Source organism: Pseudopodoces humilis, chromosome 17 (assembly GCF_049639895.1).
Source record: "Pseudopodoces humilis isolate 2021_Gansu_Grassland_sample_001 chromosome 17, ASM4963989v1, whole genome shotgun sequence".
Classification (NCBI taxonomy): Eukaryota; Metazoa; Chordata; class Aves; order Passeriformes; family Paridae; genus Pseudopodoces; species Pseudopodoces humilis.
In genome coordinates, this window is record NC_142216.1 from 10,673,691 (window position 1) to 10,692,769 (window position 19,079).

Genomic DNA, 19,079 nt, shown 5'->3' on the forward strand with positions numbered 1-19,079 from the left:
GAATGCTTAATCTTCTCTCCAATGTGAGCACCTCATAGCATTTCGCCTCAAAGTTCAAGCAGAATATTTTTCAAAAGATTCTTGGAAATCCTCCTCTGATGAACTGATGAATTCAGGAAACTGGGAGAGTTCAAACCATTAAACATAGCTCTCTCCTCTGAGATAAACAGTCCCAAATATGCACTGCATTTTCCATATCCTTCTAGGGGATGTTCTCTTCAGTCCTGAAGATGTCACATAAATGTGCATTAGTAAATAGAACCTGTGGTGTGAGGAGATGCCTTGGGCATCTAGAGACACTTCTGCAAAAATCCAGGAAGTGATGAAGAAGAGCCTAAGTGGAGAGAGAAAGTATCTCTTACAGGAGCTGAGCTGAGCTGTGTGCCTCACATCCTGTTCTCACACCCTGAACTATTCTACCAGCATTGCTTTGCCTTTATCATGCAGTTTACACTTTGCAGAGCACAGCCTCTTACACTAGATGAGGACTGATCCCTCTGGATTCTCCCCAGGTAGCACATGGAACATCCTCAGCACAGTGGGAATGCTTTACATGGGGCGAGACAGCAGCTGATGGATCGGGCTAAATTAATTCTGGCAGAACATCCTGGGATAAGATATTGCAAAACTTATCCCCTCTTTCTTAGCATACTGTTTGTCCCTCTGTCCCTATCAGTTTAAGGCTGAAACGAATGGGAAAACTTCTGTGAAATCCATCTACAGGAACCTCTGTGACCACTGAACCTTAATACTGCCATCTGTGGAATTCAGCTTTTCAAAAAGAGTTAGTTTGCTGTACTTATCTCTGAATGATAAAAGGCAAACTATTCTTGACCTGCATAAATTGGGAACATTCACCTTAATTCTCTCCAGTTGTGTGTATTCTGGAGCCATACAACACCCGAAAAAGGATTCATCACTGTAAACAGAGTCAAGAGTGAGGGTGATAAATGCTGAAACCCCCAGAAAAGGCTGGGGAGCTCTTCTGCTGGATAGGTACAATTGCTTGGACTCTACTGTGTGAAAGAAAAATGTGCCAAATCTGTTTGCAGAATATAGCAACAAGTGACATCTGTTATGATTTCACAAGAGTAAAACCAACAAAATCTCTGTTTAGCTGTTCAGTGAAGTGACTCACATTAGACAAGAGGTTTTGACTTTGTTCTCTCAGGCACCATATCTGATGGGAAATCAATCCGTTTAATTCCATAATGGGAACAATTAGCCTTGAAGAAAAAGCAGATCACTTGTAATCTCATCTTCTGCTTGCAATGTTAGCCAATATTTCTTTTGATTTTCTCAACTGCTCCTCATTGGTCACAGTGGCACGGCTGTGAAAAGGTTACAGCTTGCGCAGGGCGAGAGCCAGGGTTAATTCTGCCCTTGTTGTCAGCAGCAGCTGAACCTGCTGGGAGGAGGTCATACCCATTCCAAGCAAACAGACCAGCTTCTTCCATCTGGCCCATATATTCTGGGCTTGCAGCTGCACAGGCAAGATGAAAACGTGTGGCAGCAGTGAGTGTGGCAGGGCAGCAGGACAGTCCCCACCTGCCTGCTCTGTGCTGCCCAGCCCATCACAGCGTTAGTCTCAGGCTGGGGATTAAGATGAGAAAGGTCAGATGTGACCTAACAGGCACTTGCTCATCTGTTTGCTCTGATTTCTGAAATGGAAAGTGAGAATGAGAATAGGGTGAACATAGAACCATTTCATTGTCCAGCAAAATCGGTAAGAAGGGAATATAACTATTTTAAAAAAATGTATTATTTGTAACATTTTGAATTAGTTGTGAGCTTTCTGTGAGCTCTGATGTCAGCCTTGTCCTTGTTCACAGCCTTCTGCAGAGCTGCTGTTATCAAGGACAGGTTACTGTTGAGCTCCAATGACACAGCACTGTGTCATCGCTTCCTGGTGCTCCCCTTGGGAAATCCATACACATCTCTTGTCTTGTGTTCACTCTTATCTTGTGTTTGGTCTGCAGCGTTTGGGAGGTAGGGATTTATCCTTGCTGCTTAGTGCATTGCAAAACCCCAGTGTATGAAGTTCTGGTGGATGACTGGTAGCCTAATGAGCAAGACCTAGAATAACTTAGAATAAAAATAGTCTCATGAATATTTGCCAAAATAGAAGAATATACCACATTTTGTGTTGGGCCCTGCTGCATTTTACCCTCTGAATACATCTTACAAAAGCAAAGGATTTGCCTTTGTCACTTTCGTGACTCTGCTCCTGCTGCACAGTGTTGTTAATCACAGATGAATCTGACCATGCACAGTGAAGTTTCTTTGTTTTTATAGACTCATAGAATGTGTTGGGTTGGAAGAGACCTTAAAGATCATCTTGATCCAACACCCTGCCATGGCCAGGGACACCTTCCACTAGACCAGGTTGCTTCAAGCCGCATCCAACCTGGTCTTGAACACTTCCAGGGATGGGGCAGCCCCAGCTTCTCTGGGCAACCTGTGCCAGGCGCCTCACCACTCTCACAGAGAAGAATTTCTTCCTAATATCTAACCTAAACCCATTCTCTCTCAGTTCTTCTCCATAATAATCCCTTAAGTCTCCAAAGCCTTGGGAGACAGCTGGATTCTTCACCTAAACATGATTACAGAGAAGAAATTCCGCTGAAGGAATGAGATTTCTTTCATTATCCTAATGGTTTCTATCACAGCTGGATTTTTCTCTGTGGGATGCTTAGTTCCATGAGACGAACTTCTTAGAAATGATTTAGACAAACAAATGAATTAAACAGAATTCAGAATGACAGTTCCCCACACTTGGGTGTCTGCCAAGGAACTTGCAAAAGCCAAAATAATAACTCAGACCTGAGAGATCCTGCAAAGCCTATAAATTAAGTAATCTTTTTGAAAGCTAAAGCTAAAGCTGCCATAGGGTTAAGATTTGCCTGTACATAATCCAAGTAAGAAGTTTCAAATTTAACTGTTCACAGGATATTGAGGTTTTGGATTTTTTATAAAATTTTTTTTTAATCCATTAAGTAAAGGAATAAACTGGAACCCTTGAGAATCTGTTGTATGTGAATCCTCTTGGGATAGGAAAGCACCAGAAAGGACTCATTCAGGCAATGGAAATGGAAATTAAGATGAAAAAATTAAGGATTACTGATTAATGTAAGAAAGGAAAAGAAATTGTACTCTGAGAAACAGTGACTACTGGGAGGGCAAATTGCACAAATGCCATGAAACATTGCTTGGAGTTTTTTACTCCCCAAGGACTTTGAATGCATGTCATCAGCATCACTTTCAGGGACCTTTTCCAATCAAAAATATGAAAAGGAGTAACCAGCATTAAAAAATACAAATGATCATTCACAACAAATGATTTTCAAACACAAACCATGAGCCTCTGACACATGATTTTAACAGGAGGGTGGCTGTTGGTAACGCAAATCCACAGACTAACAGCAAGTTTGGTGCTTAAATCTACTTTTAAATCATAGAAACACAGAATGTTTTGAGTTGAAAGGGTTCTTAAAACTCATTCCAATCCCCTGTCATGGGCACCTTCCACCAGACCGGGTTGCTCCAAGACCTTTCCCACCTGGCCTTGAATACTTCCAGGGATGGATAACTCATGACTAACTTCAGCCACTGAAATGGCTCTAAGCAGACACAGCCAGAGCCCTGATGACAATTTGTACAAGCAAGAAAATCTCCTGACCCAGAGAAGAACTATCAAGCCATAATGATGTTTTAAATCACTGTCATATGGACAGATGTTCAAAAAAAAGCCATTGAAAGGTCATTATCAGGACTCTCAGATAAACACAGACCTCTGCTAAATATTGGGAGGGTGGCAGACGGAAAATGTTCATTCAAAAAGGGACACAAAGATCCATAGTTTACCCAGTCAGTCTGTGATAACAAAGGAAGGAAACCAAGAGTGTCACCGGTGGCAAAGTAGAGCCTGAATAGAATAGTCAAAAAAGAAACAAAAAGGTGATAAGGCTTTGGAGTGGAAAATACTGGAAAAAATATCAAGGAAAATATCAGGGAGGGGAAAGATAAAGTGAATGGAGTGATGAGATTGAATTCATGAACATGTTTGACCTCCCTTTGAATAATGTGTGGTCTTTGTCAGAGCTCACTGTACGGTTTCAGCACTCAGCTGAAGAATGAGCACACTGGCAGCACAGTATTTCAGCTGGATGTCAAGGCTTGCTCCCACAGCAAGGTTCAGCTGCTGATGGTCCTGTTAATTTCTCAGCCAGAAGTAGAATTCCAATTAGTTTTTGGAAATGACCTAAAATAAAATTGAAAAATTCTCATTGTGCAACCTGTTCTAGAGGAATATGTCCCTGCCAGTGGGGGTTGGAATAAGTTGATCTCTAAGGTCCCACCCAACCTAAGCCATTCTGTGATTTTATGATTCTATCAAAGACAAAACCAGAAATTTATGAGCCTACTTTAGGTGGTTGAAGTGACAGCTGACTGGGTCCTTTGTAGACAGCAAAGTCATGTTTGCTTTGCTCAAAGAAAGTACATGTGAAAAGGTATGAAAGCAGCTGAGAGAACATGGGGCACCTGTGAACCATGGACCTCTTTAGCTAATGTTCTCATTCCCTGCATCCTGGGGTACAATATCTATGACAGAGGGGTGCAAAATTAGTTCCTGATAAAGTTCTGAATCCTGAGAGCTCTTCCATATGTGAGCACTTTCCATCAAGAACAATTCAAATGCATAGTATAGTTTTATTCATAGTAAAACTGGCTCTACTTCACACAGTGTAGTGTATTCTGAAATATAATCTTATTTAGAATAAACACACCCACAAATTTATACCAACTTGGCTAATTTTATTCTATTCGGGTTAAGTTTTAGATGAGCCGTCAGTTCTGCAAGGAGTGATCTGGGCTGAGCAGTCAAAAAGCCTTGAAGAGAAAGTGCCTTGAAGAATGAGCCAGCAGTCTCCTTTCTGCTTTTGAAATGAATACTGCAATAGAGAGGATTTCTGTGTTTTGATCATCTATTGCCTCTGCCAGCAAATTATTTCAAGCCCCTGAGGCTTTGCTGCACAGCGGAGCTGCCCTTCACAGCAGGGTGCAGTTCAGAACCCACCCAGGGAATGGAGCTCCAGTGAATGGCAGTGGGAAACATTTGGCTCTACAGAACTGTGGGTTTCGTTTTCTTCTCTTCTTTTTTTCCATATCTCTGATTTATTGTTGCTACTTAGTGCCTTTCACAGAAAGAACTTTTTCTTTTCCCTCCTAAGAGGGAAGGAGATGCTGATGCTGACACACTGCATTTGTGCACATTTTTAACTCTGTCCTTCAGCAAATCCTCTTCATCACTGAACAGCGAGAGCAGGAGAGGTGGGACATCAACCAGTCCTCCAGCTCTCTGCGAGAGGAATTTTGCTGTTTGTCTGGGTGGATTTTCTAACACAAGCAAGGAAACCTCAGACCAGCCTACTCCCAGGCTTCTGCAAGCTGGGTGATATCATGCAGCAATAAGGAGGTATGATTCATCACCCAGACAAAAGTCAGCCTGTGTAGCCTCTGTCGGTGAAGGCAGGCACTTGTGAAGAACAAAGAGTAAGGGAAAGCTCTGCTGGTATTGGCTGCAGCTGGACCTCTCCTCTGCAGGCACCTTTCTAGCAAAGCAAACCAAGTTTATTGTGTTTCAGGTTCGTGACACGGCATGTAGACTGTACTCATGCTGCTATATCCCAAACCACAGGACATCCCAGAAGCATATTTAAAAGTCATAGCTCTGACCACTGTCCCAGACCAAAGCCCAGTAAATGGGTACAGCAATGAGCCAGTCACACAAACCTTCCCATGTCACAAGCAAAGAGCCTTTGCAGCAAATGTTGCATAAATCAAACTTGCAGAAACCAGGCAGCGAGAAGGTGTTCAATGAAACTGGACTTTTTAAACAATGAATCCTTTGTTAGGTCCTTTTTTTTTTCAAGTGGGATATTCTGGTCCAGCCCTTTCCAGGAAGAAAAAAAAAATTTACAGAAATTTTGAGATTTTTTCTCATCTTCTGGAGGACATGCTGAGCAGCTCTGCTGACCACCCACCCCACCTCCAATCCACCATTGTTTCTGTAAGCCATCCCATTAAACTCTCACTGGCAGCATGGACATCTCCATGGTGTCCAACAGTCACTGATCTAGCTGTACCACCAGGAAACTGAGATCCTTTGCATTGCTGGGTGCTGGTCCAGAGACCCCTGCAAGGAGTCCTGCCAGTGTTGGGGTACAATGGCCATGAAGATGCTCTGAGGGTTGGAGTACCTCTGCTGTGGGGACAGACTGATACACCTGGGAGTGTTCTGCCTGAACAAGACAAGGCTCTGGAGAAAATAAGAGCCTCTTTCAGTCCCTAAAGGGGCTCCAAGAGACCTGGAAAGGGATTTGGAACATGAGCCTGGAGAGACAGAGTAAGGGGGAATGGCTTCAAACTCACAGAGGGCAGAGGTAGATTGGAAGAAATTCCTCCCTGTGAGGGTAGTGAGGCTCTGGCACAGGTTTCCCAGAGAAGCTGTGGCTGTCCCATCCTTGGAAGTGTTCAAGGCCAGGTCAGATGGGGCTTGGAGCAACTTGATCTAGTGGAAGGTGTCCCTGGCCATGGCAGGGGTTTGGATTGTGATGACAATTTCAGGTCCATCCCAAATGAAACCATTCTGTGATTCTGTGATTATTTTCTTGGAAGTTTATCTTTCGCCCAAGTGATGACCATGAAATATCCACAAACTGCTTTAAACGAAATCTGATTATTTTCTTGAACTTTTTTCTCATTCAGGAGACTTATTGTAATGAATAAAACACAACCAAACATTTACTGACCTATTGCATCATTTTCCTTCCACTGCAGAGGATGAACGTGCAGTGAGGGAGGCTTTGAGCACACCATACGCTTTACTCCTAGTAAAGTACTGTAACTTTACCACTGCGAGCAGCCCCTCCGAAGCCCACTTATAAAAGGATTCAGGGGGAAACACGCTGAATCTCCCCCAAGGCCAGGCGGCCGGGCGGGTCCCTCCTCGTGGGCAGGCCCTGCGGGCGGGGCTCGCCGGGGAGGCGGGATCGCTCCGTCCCGGCCCTCAGGAGCTGCGGCGGGGGATCGGCAGCCGGAGCCGCCGCAGTCTGCGGGCAGAGAGCGCCCCGCCGCTGCTATGTCCCACTCGGTGGTCCTGCGTGGCCCTTCGCCGTGGGGTTTTCGCTTGGTGGGCGGTAAAGATTTCAGCGCCCCGCTGACCATCTCCAGGGTGAGCTCGGAGGGGGAGCGGAGCGGGGAGCGGCCGCAGGTGATGGGCGGCGGGGCGGGTGGCACCCGGAGTCGGGCGGGCTCTCCTGGGCCCAGCGGCTAGTGGCTGTTGGGCTCTTTTGAGCTCCAAATTATTCTATATACACTCAAATAAGTGCTCCCTTGTGAACTTCGCACTGTTTCAGCCCATGTTCCCAGTGTTACAGCATTCTCCTTTTTTTTTTCTTCTTTTTTTTTTTTTTTTTTTTTTCTTGGGGGGAGATGTTAATTCATAAGGATCTGCTTTCAAAGTTTTTAGTGTTCACATGGTTTGGATTCGTGCCCTGGAGTGAGTTCACAGGCTGTTGAGGTTTTTAAAGAAGGTATGAGTTAAGTCAGCAAGAAGTTTCTCCATGCAGGCTGCAGAGTTCTGGGGTCTCTATGGGCTGGTAATAATTACTTTGTAAGTGTACTCGCACTTGTGTTTGACCTCACAAATACGTATTCTGGAAAATTCTTTGCTAAGACGCCGCAGATAGTTTGAAATAGGCTTTGTGTGTGGATGTATGTGGAAACAAGCCATCCCCCGTTCAGGAAGGATCGCGGCGAGGCGGTGTGATGGATGAGGTGCTGTATGTGAGCTGGGCACACTCCCGTGGGCACTGTTTGCATCGCCCCGGGAAAGAGTGGGGTGCCCTAAGCTGCTCTGCCTTCCCGGCAAGTCGGGCTGTGTAGGATTGCCGAGCTCCCCAGGGCAGCTGCTGCTGAATTTCTGGAACAAGCACTGAGTGCATTTGAAAGGAGCTGTAACTTAAAAAATACTGTTGTAACGCACACAAGCTGTTTGCCTTTTTTTCATTCATCTGCGAAAGCTGTGACGGAAAAGAGAAAACGTATCCTGAGTTTCAAAGAAGTAATTATAGAAGAGAGCGTATTTTAAAGAGATTTCGTTTAAGTTCAAACATGTCAATTGCATGGCTTTGTCTCTGTTTTTACTTTGGACTGTCCCTTTCCAAGTGCTCCAGTGAGGGCTGCTTTGGAGGAGGATCAGGAGGGGATGGATGGAGGAGAGGGAAGGCCAGGGAGGTGCAGGTGGGGCTGGCTGTGCTGTACTTGGGGCAGGTGTCCACAGGCAGCTGGGGGGCTGTGCTGTGAGAGGGGACACTCGGCTTTTGGAGTTCAGCCTGAAACTCCTGGACATGGAGAGTTCTATTTCTCCCCTGGTAACTTGGGTTGTATCAAAAATCCCTTCTGGCAGTTGTAGAAGTGTTCTTGTCATGGAAGTGAACAGCTGAATTTAGTGAAGGCAGCCAATTTTCTTGTTGCTTTGAAAAAAACCCCAAAAACTGGTTTAATATTAAACAAGGAAAATCTAAGTCTGCTTTTGCCTAGATTAGCAGCTTGCTAAATTTCTTGTTTGATTCAGCAAAGCTGGGAGGTGTGAGAAGGATGATTCTTCTCAGGCCAGTCTTGCAGTCTTGCTGTGGATCACTAGGAGTTGTAACACAAGAAGCAGATGTAGGGTGTTATTCCATTTGGCAGCCTTTTAATTGGATCCTTTTTAAATTCTGCTCCCACTGAAGAGTATGCTGATGCTCTGATGTGCTGTACTCTAACAGCTGCTCCCAGAGGGTGGTAAACAAATCACTAGGATGTAAATATAGATGTAGGGTGCTCTGCTTAGGCTCTAGTACCTAAACACAAGAAAAGATCTCACTTGCTTTGCAAATAGTACCTGAAAATGTTAAAGCTGGGGAAGAATTATCTTCTGCTGCAGCTCCTGGCCATGGGGATGCAGGAGGGGGCTGCTGGAAGGCTCCCTGGGGAGCCTGGGCTTTGCTTGGTGGTGGGTCTGTGCAACCTTGCTACTGTGCAGAGGACTGATCATGGTTGTTGTGGTGCCATATTCCCTTTTATTCTGTAATTGTCCAGGAAATCTGTTCTTTCTGGTTTGAAATGTGGGCAAGGAGGCTGGGGGCTTCCTGTCTCCAGGAATGAGAAGCCTCCATCCCCTTTGCTCAGCCTGGCTCATGGCGGGAGGGAGACTCTTGCTAATTGTGGAGGCTTTTGGCTGACTACTGCTTCCTTCAAAGTGCCTTTCTTCTTTAATTTCAATTTTATTTGTTTTATACTAAAATGCCATTAAATTACAAACATCTTTGGAAAAGCAGAAATTCTGCCGGGAGGCAGGACCACAGTCTCAGAATCCCACATCCAGCTGTGGGCCTGGAAGATGCCAATATATTCTGGGTGTGCTAGGCTGCCTGAGGGATGTGGGATTGCTGCATCCCACTGCTTGGCCCAAAGGGGGCTGAAGATCAACATGTCACAAGGTGTTTGGGCTGTACAGCTCTGCAAGCATTCTACCTGGACTGGTTATATTGGGAAATCAGGTTGCTGTTTGGGATTTGTGGCATCCAAGGCCACCCACATTCAGCTCTTGGTGCTGGAGGCTGGAAATAATGGAGCAGCTGGAAATAGTCAGAGGCACTGCCAGGGTGAGCTGAGGCACAGTGGTGTAGGGCAGAGAGATGTCAGGCAGGGGGCAAAGCTGAAGGTGGTCCACAAAAGTGTCTTGTGATAATATTGTCAAGAGATAAATGGCAATATATGGATTTGGTAGCATGGAACATGACAATGACCCTGTCCTGCTTTAGGATGGAATTTACCTTGCTTACAAAGGTTTACTTTGGCTTTTAGCCCCTGTGAGGTGGCTGTGTCTGTGCAGGTGCTGATGGTACTCAGTCTATCCCTTGCTCAAATACGCTCATGACATTAAGCAATGCTCTTTTTTTCTTGAAAACAGGTCACTTCCCTCTGTGATTTGATCAGTCTTAAGTGACAAGGGGTAAAGATCTGATTGCTCTGCTGAGCAGCTGATGTTGAACTCTGCCCTGGAGAGGCGAGGGTTCCAGGTGGGATGTTGAGTTCCTTAGTATTGAAGATAAATGCAGATCCAGAAGGCCATGCTTAGGGCATCTCTCTCATGCAGTCACATGAAAAGTTAGGTGTGCTATAGCTACCCTTTCATCCCCTGTTTCTTGTGTATTCAGGAGGACCCATTTAGCAGGACTGGAGTTTGCTGGGCTGGTTTGAGGGCATGCAGCCTTGGGGAGCGATACTGGTGTGTTGTTAGCACAGTGCTGACGCTGCTGATTTATAGTGCCAGGCTGTGCTCTTGGAGGGAAACACAGTCTGTTTTACACTCACTGTTACAGTGAGCTAACACTAAGTATAGGACATCACATCATTAATGGTTACTCCTCCTAAGTATATTTATAGGGGTAGGAGATGATCCGAAAGATCTGCTTCAAGTTGGCCTTAGTGACTTGATAGAAAGTGATTTTAAGACTTAATTAAATTTCTGGTAGCTGACAGCTGATTTCCTTGGTTGAGCAGGCTAATGCTGTGTCTGCCCTCTGTGCGAAAGGGGATTCCCTGTGGCTCTTACTCCAGTGACAACATTCCTTTTGACCAGCAGCTATGGCTCAGGAACACAAATGGAATAACTCATTTGGCTGTTCTCAGCACTGTGCTTGTAACCACATCAGTGAGTGCTGTGGTTCTGTGTGGGATCACAGTTATCTACCCCTTGCCTGGGATTAAAAGATCATCAGTCATTAGCATAACTAGAGGAGGTGAATGCATTCAGTCACTTGAACTTGCTTGCCCTGCTCCTGGAGCAGCTGATGTCACCATCTGCCCAGTTCTGCCAGTGTTAATCCATGCACTTGCTGTTTTTGAAGTCATAGATAAATTATATGGCTAAAGAGATAAATGGCAAATGGACCAATTCCAGTATTTTTTTAATGAGATTTTTATAAATTTTTCCTTTATCTGCTGGCTTCAACGTTAGTTTAGACCTGCTGGTCTCTAGTGTAGCAGCAAAATGCAGTTCTCAGCATTGGCTTGGAACTGTGGCACAAGAAGGATGAGAAATAATTGGTCTGCAATCCATTATCCAGGTATTGTTTGAGTTAAGGTTGACTTTTAAACTACCTTTAAACTTAAGCAGCTTTCACATTTGAGCAGAGACATGTCCTGTTAAAGGTTAGGATACTTGAGAAAGAATTCTGCTGAGGAAGGAATTCCAGTAAAAGTGATTTTGTTGACTCTGTCAAGGCAGCTGGCAAATGCCCAAGTCTATGCTGTGATCCTGTGTGAATGCAGAGAGAACCCACTCAGTGGAATAATACCTGGGGAGGCCTGTGAGGTTTTTTCTTGTGGGGGTGGGGATGGCTGAGCAGAAGGGGCTCCCAAGAGCTAGAGCTGGGAGTAACAGGTTTGGTTACCCCAGGAACTCCATATATGTTGGTGTAGAAGGCAAGGATCAGAGACAGCAGCAAAAGGAACAGGAATTTTGTCTCCGTTTGAGACAAGTTAGAAGGGCTTTGATTTTTGTAAGGTTTTTTTGGTTTCATGTAATTTTTATGTATTTGATAGTTCATTAGATAGAAATTATGGACTCTCTGTTCAGAGTTCCCAAATGGACTGAAGAAGCCACTCTGTGTTGCTGAATCCCAAAACTATGACCCCACCTGATTTCTGCTGATTTTTGGTGGGTTTGCTGCCTGTGTAGAGCTGAGTGATGAAAGCTGTCCCTCAGTTGCTTGCAGAGCAGTGTTGTTATAGTATTTCAAGTGGGATGATTTTTTCAAGTGGAAGGAAATACTTTTTGCTAGTCAGTTTTTGTTTTTCTCATCATTCCTATAAACTCAGGCTGAGAAGTCTGGGTGGTTAAGTGTGAAGCTGTGCTGGTACAGAACAGTTCATCTGAGCTACAGATAAGAACTAACATAAATACATCACAAATGTATTTGCTGCTGAAGTGTTTCTATTGCTTTTTTGTTTAATAACTGAAAGAGAAGAATAAATGCTTGTGCTGGATCAGGAGACAGTACTGGTGGAACATGCTGGAATGAAAGCCTAATACTAATCACTGTAATTAAGCAGACTGATAATCCCAAGTGGGAAAGCAGGTGGAAAGAATGATTCATGTAGATCCATTTAGGCAAGGTCTGACCTTGGGGCAAGTTAACAAAAGAAACCCAGCACACCCATGAAAACACATCAGACCTCTGCCAGGCTGGACAAAGCAGTATAGGTTCAGTGTCCCTGGGTATTTGGGATTTGTGGATTTGGGGTTTTTCTTCCTTCCCCATTATTTTTGTTTTAAATGGTGGTGATGTCAGTTTTCCTTGAAGATTGAAAGATTGCCTGCTGGGACAGGTATTCAAACTTATTTTGTAGAAGTGTGCACCTAAATCCCACTTGATAAAGTGGGTTAAAGAGAATAGTTAAACAACAGACTTACTCAAACAGCCCTTACATATACCACCAGGTGTAAAAAGCATACAGGGGGAAATATGTGCAATTATTCTTTTTTCCCTAAACTTTTTTTGCTATGTAACACAGCAGATGGTTATAATCCTGGTCCTCCTGAAATTGGATAAATCCTTTAATTTTAGTACGAATATGCCATTATGAATTGTGTGGAATTAATGCAGATCAGTGCAATTTAATTTCATTTTTGGTAGCTTGGAGATTAAATACATGTCACAGAGAATCCTAGAAGGAATAATATAATATTTCTAACTGAATTTGTTGTCTGATTTCTATGCTCTCAAAATGCCTTGACTTATAGTTCTCAGATACCCAAACACTTAGTAAAAACATTTTTATTTTTTAAGTCATCTGTAACCACAGGTGCTAAAGCGTGAAAGAAAACAGTAGCTCTCTCAAGATCTAGCAGCGTTGATAGAAAAGGTTTAAACAAACATGTTCACAGAAAAATACTCTGCTTGATTTGTTATCAGTGCCAGAGGTGCCAGAGCAAACCCCGTATCTCACAGAGCTTGTTCATATAGTGGGTTTGTACATAGCCCCTAACACCCCACTTGCCCCAGGCCCTGGTAGATAAGGTTGTGTTTGGTTTCTACTTCAGAATTTACACAAAAACTTCAAGCAAGCATGGGTTTCACTATGTTACTTGAGCAACAGCAAAGATATCAGGCCACAGTGTGACTTTTGAGGAACTTTTACAGCCAGGAGAGGCTCAAAAGAAAGCTGTTTTCTCCCCACAGAGAACACAGATGTATTTTTAAAAACAAAAAGTGCTATTCAAGAGGATTTCAGCCTATGAGTTTTCCAAATACCATAAAGATGCCTCACAGCCACACTCAATCCTTGACAACCAGAGCAGCTTGCATTCACACCCATTAAGCCTTAAGTAGTTTTACATGTTGTGTGGATTGATAGCAGATTATGTGGCAATGACATTTTACAGCCCAAGCTTCAGAAAACAAAATATACCAGAATAAAGAAGATTATTTAAAGTCGTTATTCTTAATTATTAGATATGGGCAATGCACAGCTAAAAGAGAAGCTGTCTTGGACAGTTGACTCCAGGACTGGCTGATACCAACAGAGGAGATCATCACCTGGGAGGTTTGCAGCATGCTGACACCGCTCTCAATGCTGTTGTTTACCATATGCAACAAAACACTTCAGAAACTTTGGCATATGTAAAGCTTCTGGCCCAAAAGACCAAACCCTGCAAAATGCTTGACATTCACCATTAAACTGGGAGAAAGCATTTGTGTCGCAGAAGCACAAATCTTTGCACTCTGTGATTAACACCTGAGTGTGCTGCAAGAATGAAACTTCAGGGATGCTCACCAACTGGATTAAACTTTTTATGTTGAAGAATTTTTTTCTCTTTGGAGAGCACTCTGTGTACACTTCCCTTTTGATGGGAAGGACAGTGTCAGCCTACCTTCCTGGCCAAGAGGCAGATGGTTTGGAAGGCAAACTCTTAACAGTTCCTCCATGTGTTCTGCACAGCACTTAAGGCTTGCTCCTGAGAAGGGCTCAAGAAGCCCTGCTGCTTGTTGAGGGGTGTCAGAGGGGGAAGACTTCACTGTAGACCTGGGTCCTAAACCTCTGAAGGATATGAAGCAGTTCTGGCCATGAACACTTTCTGTGATGCTGCTCAATCTGGTTTGTGCAGTGGTGTGCAGCAGTGCAGTAGCTGAGGGACTACGGTAGTGCTCCAAGCACAACCACATCAAGGGGTCATTGGTGTCCCCAGGGTAGCTGTCCCTCCCTGGCCTTGCTCCCTAATAAGGCAAAGTAAATATAAAGCAGATTTAAGTGTAGTAGCAGCCAGAATGCTGAATTGGGCTGTTCTGTGCAGTAAAGCAGCACAGAATCTTTAACTTGTTTTTGGAGGAAGGAGTAAGGGGCTCCTGACAGCCATGACCATGAGCAGTGTGGTGAGTGCTGCTGGAGTTGTGTGCCCTTGGGCTGAGCAAGAGAGTTGTTGACAAAATACACCAGATGATCCTTGTGGATCTCTTCCTTGTTTTTCTCCATCGACATTTTGAGGTCTGCACATGGGTTAGTGGCTGGTTGATCTAAAACACATGTCCAATTTCATTGATTCTCAGCCTCTTTGAACAGAGACCTCATACTTAGATCTGGGTTAGGATCTACACTATCAATCTGTTTCTAAATTTGGATTTGGATCCATTAGTACTTGAATTCAAAAGGATTTTTGGGTGTCTTGCCTTTTATAATACTTGTACTGTGGTTCTTTCCCTTCTTTTAAGCTTATTTTCTTCAGTAGTTAAATGAATTCAGATTGCATAAACAGTGTTCATCATTTACTGGGCTGTGAGCTTATCTAAATAATGCCTTGATACATCAGACTTTATATAAGCAAGTAGAAAAATGCAAACAAATTGGCAAGGAACTCAAGGCAGGATGCTTTGAAAAGCTGAGGAGAATCCCTGGAAAGAATGTTTAAAGGGTTTACGGAATTCATTTTCATTAGTTAATTATTTGACTCTTGGCTCTTCCTGTTCTAAAACATGTAGCTAGTAAGATCATTCCCTACCCCTTGGCATGGAGCTGACAGGCTTTGTTTAAAAGCTGAGAATTTTGTCACACTATCTTGAAAGCCTCTCGAAGACTTTAATCAGGCCCTTTTGATCACAGTTGCAGAACAGAAAATTCCCCAGCCTTGCCTACGACAAACTACCACTGATGTAAGAGAAGAGTTGTGTGGTCTGTGTGGGCTTGTTTGGGATTGCACCTTTTAACCCGTTAAATCCTGGCTTTGTTCACTGATAGGATGCATTAGAGTAGTACTTTTAATAAAAAGTGAAGATGTGGCAGAGATAAAGCTGCCTTCATTATGTAGATGGGAATGGCCAGAATAGGCACCTTCTGTTGATTTGGATAAAAAATTCTGTGAGAAAAAGACTAACTTATTCTGGCTGTGCTGAGGCCAGTGCAGGCAGTGAGGAGCTGTATCCTTCATCCTTCAGTCCTGACACAAGGTGACCTTAGAGGCAGGTTTCTGGGGAAAGAGTAGAAATAAAAAGGGATTAAGTTAATATTACAAATTAACCTTTTACTAAAGTATTGATTGTTTCAGCTTGTGGTGTTTGCCCAGTTCTAAAGTTGGCTTGAGGAAAGCTGTTCCAGAGCAGAGCAGTCCCTGTGGTGGGCAGGGTTCCCATCCCTGTGAGGGCAGGGGATGCAGGCAGTAGGTATGGGGACTTTGCCCTGTTTTGAATGCTCTCCCAGCCCTGGCACCCTTCTGTGGCCAAGCTCCAGGGCAGAAGGTAGAACACTGTGTTTCAAGAGCAAACTCCTCTTGATGCAAATAACCTTGCTTACTAATTACTAAATTAGACTGCACAGCTCCAACACCAACCAACTCTAGGTTAAGTGCAAGGCAGTTGCCCCAATGTACTTTATTTTAATGGCAGCACTCAGTAAATCCAAGCAATGCTCCAATGGCAACGTAAGAGCACTGCTGCTGGCTTTGGGATTATCAATTTAATAGCATCAGAGTATCCACTTGGGTGGACAAGGGATCTGCTGGGGGGTAATTGCCTTGGAGGAGAGTGAAGAGGTGGATGGTAATCCTGGAAAAACCAGTGGGGAATATGATTGGAAAAATTTATTTTTAAAAATTGGTTTTATTTATTGAGATAGAATTCCCTGGTGGATGATTTGGCAAAAGGCACAGTGTGGTGGTGATGCTTGCAGTGCTGTCACTGAGCTTTCTGTGGTGACTGAAGAAGCAGAGAACAGTGAAAGAAGGGATGTTGACTGGGAGCTCTTTCTTTAAATTTGTCTTTTTCTTACTGGAGCAATAGAAGGGGGTTGAGACAGGCACTAATACTGGACTCTGGTATTTTTCAAAGCACAGTGTTATGTGGAGGACATAGAAAGATGTCACAAATGAGACATAGCCTAAGGGGATTAAGAAGCATAATATTCTTATTAGAAAAGGAGGGAAAAAGTACATTATGGCTTCCTAGGGGAGCAAATCCCTGCAGGATGCACCTTCCACAGGTGTGCTGTGTGGGGAGAGGCTGCTCTCTGGGATCTCACGAGCCTGGAGAGCTGCTCACCTGGGGCACGTGCTCTGCAAACACCCCCTTGTGCTCTGCTCTACAGTATCATTACTGGGTAAGTGGTTTGTTTTTTTTAGTCTTTTCTGTTTATAAGCATTCTCAAGCATCTTTGTTTTTTTGAGAGAGAGAAGCGAGGAAGCGGCTTTTTTTTTTTTTTTTTTTGTGGAGAGGTTAAACTCAGACTGTTATTATTTAATTTTGGGAGAGCAGTAAAGCTGGCAGGCATGCATGCTGCATTCTCAGAGCAGTGGCCGTGCTGTGCATGTGCGGCTGCCTTGGGCAGAGAACACACCAGTGCTTCTATGGGCATAAAAGGAGCTGTGGAAACACAAGTGCTAGTGACTTCCCCAGCACTTGAATTGGTTCTGCACATATTTCATGCTTGGTTCCTTCCTGCTGAAAATATAGCAGTGCTTAGGTGGTGTGTAGCACTGTGGGATCTGTTTAACCCTCTCATGAAGAGCTTGCCACCAGCTCACTGCAGCCCTGCCATGGTCCCTGATGACAGGTCCACTGCACTGGACCTATTCCTCTGAGTTGCTTTGCCACTCCCAGAAAACTTGGGGGACTGTCCTTAAGCTGAAGTAAGAAAGATTTAGATTAGATATGAGGAAGAAATTATTTCTGTGAGGGTGGTGAGGCATTGGCACAGGTTTCCCAGAGAAGCTGTGGCTGTTCCATCCCTGGAAGTGTGCAAGACAGGTGGAATGAGCTTGGAGCAACTTGGTCTAGTGGAAGGTGTCCCTGGCTATGGCAGGTGTAGGAGCAAATTATCTTAAGGGTCCCTTCCAACCCAAACTATTCAGTGATTCTATGAAACGATCAGCTCTTCCGGATCGCATGCCAGGCTGTGCCTCAGAACCTGCTGAGCACCAGGGATGGCACAAAGGAAGAGGCTGGATGGTACTTCCGGAGCAGGAAGGTGCAGAGAGATGGTCCTCTCCCCTTTTTGCAGGACTGGCTTTGTCTGTGTTGGGCAACTTCACCCCAAGTCTCCATTAGTTGGCTTTTGATTTATGTTGTTGGGAAAATATTTTTGCCTGCAGGTCAGCAGTAACCAGGAGTGTGAGTTAGCTGATGTCTGGGGGTTCACCTCAGTGCTGCTTCAGTGCTTCATGAAGTTATGTCTTTGGGAGCTCAGAGATTCCACAGGAGGTGGGATTCCTGTCTGATTGAAAAATAAAACCTTTTAGGGGAATTGTAATAAAAATATTTATGTTTCTTTAAGCCTCCGGTGTTTGCTGTTGTATTGGCTCTTGGTGCTGTACACTTGACTGCTCTGAAGGTATATTGAGGTTGCTGTCACCCCATGGCACAAGCAGAGGTCTTTGGGAGCTGCATGGCCTCACAGGGAGCAAGACCCTGCTGATGGTGTGAGGGCTTAGACCACCCCATCCACCCACAGAATTCCCCACCTGAAACACCAACATTTGTGTAGGGCCCTGCTGCCCTGGGGGCTACCAGGGTGTGAGGGACTGGGCTGGCTCCTTGCTGGTGAGTAATTGCCCTGCCCGAACTCTTCACTGGAGGACACAAGCAGCCCAAATCCTGGCAGGTATCTAGCCTGGGCAAGGTGAGGTGTGGCACATGCAGGGTGCAGCAGGTGCTGTGGGACATAACCCATGTTAGGCCCTGGTGCATGAGCTGGGACTCAGTTTTAGTGTATTCACTGCTGCATGTGGTGGGTAGATAGCTCACACCACCCTGAGTTACATATCCATTGTAAGCTTGGTCTGTGCTCATTTAGCACTTGATTTTTGAAATGGTTTGTTCTTGGCACAGATGGAGAACTTCAAAACCAAATAAAATCTTACCACTGTTTTCCTTAATCCTCTCCTGTTCTCAAACGTCAGCTCCTTTGGAGGCCCCTTTCAAGAACACAGGGATGCGGTGACTCAGTGCAGGTTTTCTCTGCAGTGTTTTTAACTTCATAATGTGTCTGATTACTGTCAGATTCATGTGTGCTTCCATGATGTCGCACACACTGTGGTTTTGGCTCAGGGTGGCAGACCTGAGGGCTCTCCAGAGAGAGGGACAAGTGAGTGCCTCTGATACAAGCTCCATCCCAAGACCTCTGTGCACTGCCAGGCTCTAATGTCATACAATCACAGAATACTTAGGTGTGAAAAGATTTTTAAGACCATTGAGTCAAACTATTAACCCAGCACTGCCAAGGTCACCGCTAAACCATGTCCAAAGCAGGTAGAACCCCTGCACAAGGATTCAGGCACAGTACTGACCCATGACCAGACTTGTCAGGCTTTCTATGGGGTGTTTGGTGTCAATGGCTTTGCACAGCTGTGGGTTAAAAGACCTTAGTCTACAGTATTTTAAATATTATTCAGTAAAATACAAACTTTGGGCCTGACAGACATTACAATGATTCCCAAGCTGTTGAGACACCAATGCTGTATCTCAAATGAATTCATGGAGTGC

At 44.4% G+C, this 19,079-nt stretch overlaps 1 protein-coding gene across 1 annotated transcript in view; it reads left to right on the forward strand.

The window, feature by feature from the left end:
• Positions 1-7,002: 7,002 nt before the first annotated feature.
• The window catches only part of PDLIM4 (PDZ and LIM domain 4), a 44,511-nt gene continuing 32,434 nt past the window's right edge, over positions 7,003-19,079 (forward strand). The window contains exon 1 of the mRNA XM_014253264.2: positions 7,003-7,234. Coding sequence (XP_014108739.1) covers positions 7,142-7,234 — 93 coding nt within the window. The 5' untranslated portion in view covers positions 7,003-7,141. The remainder of the gene's footprint in view (positions 7,235-19,079) is intronic.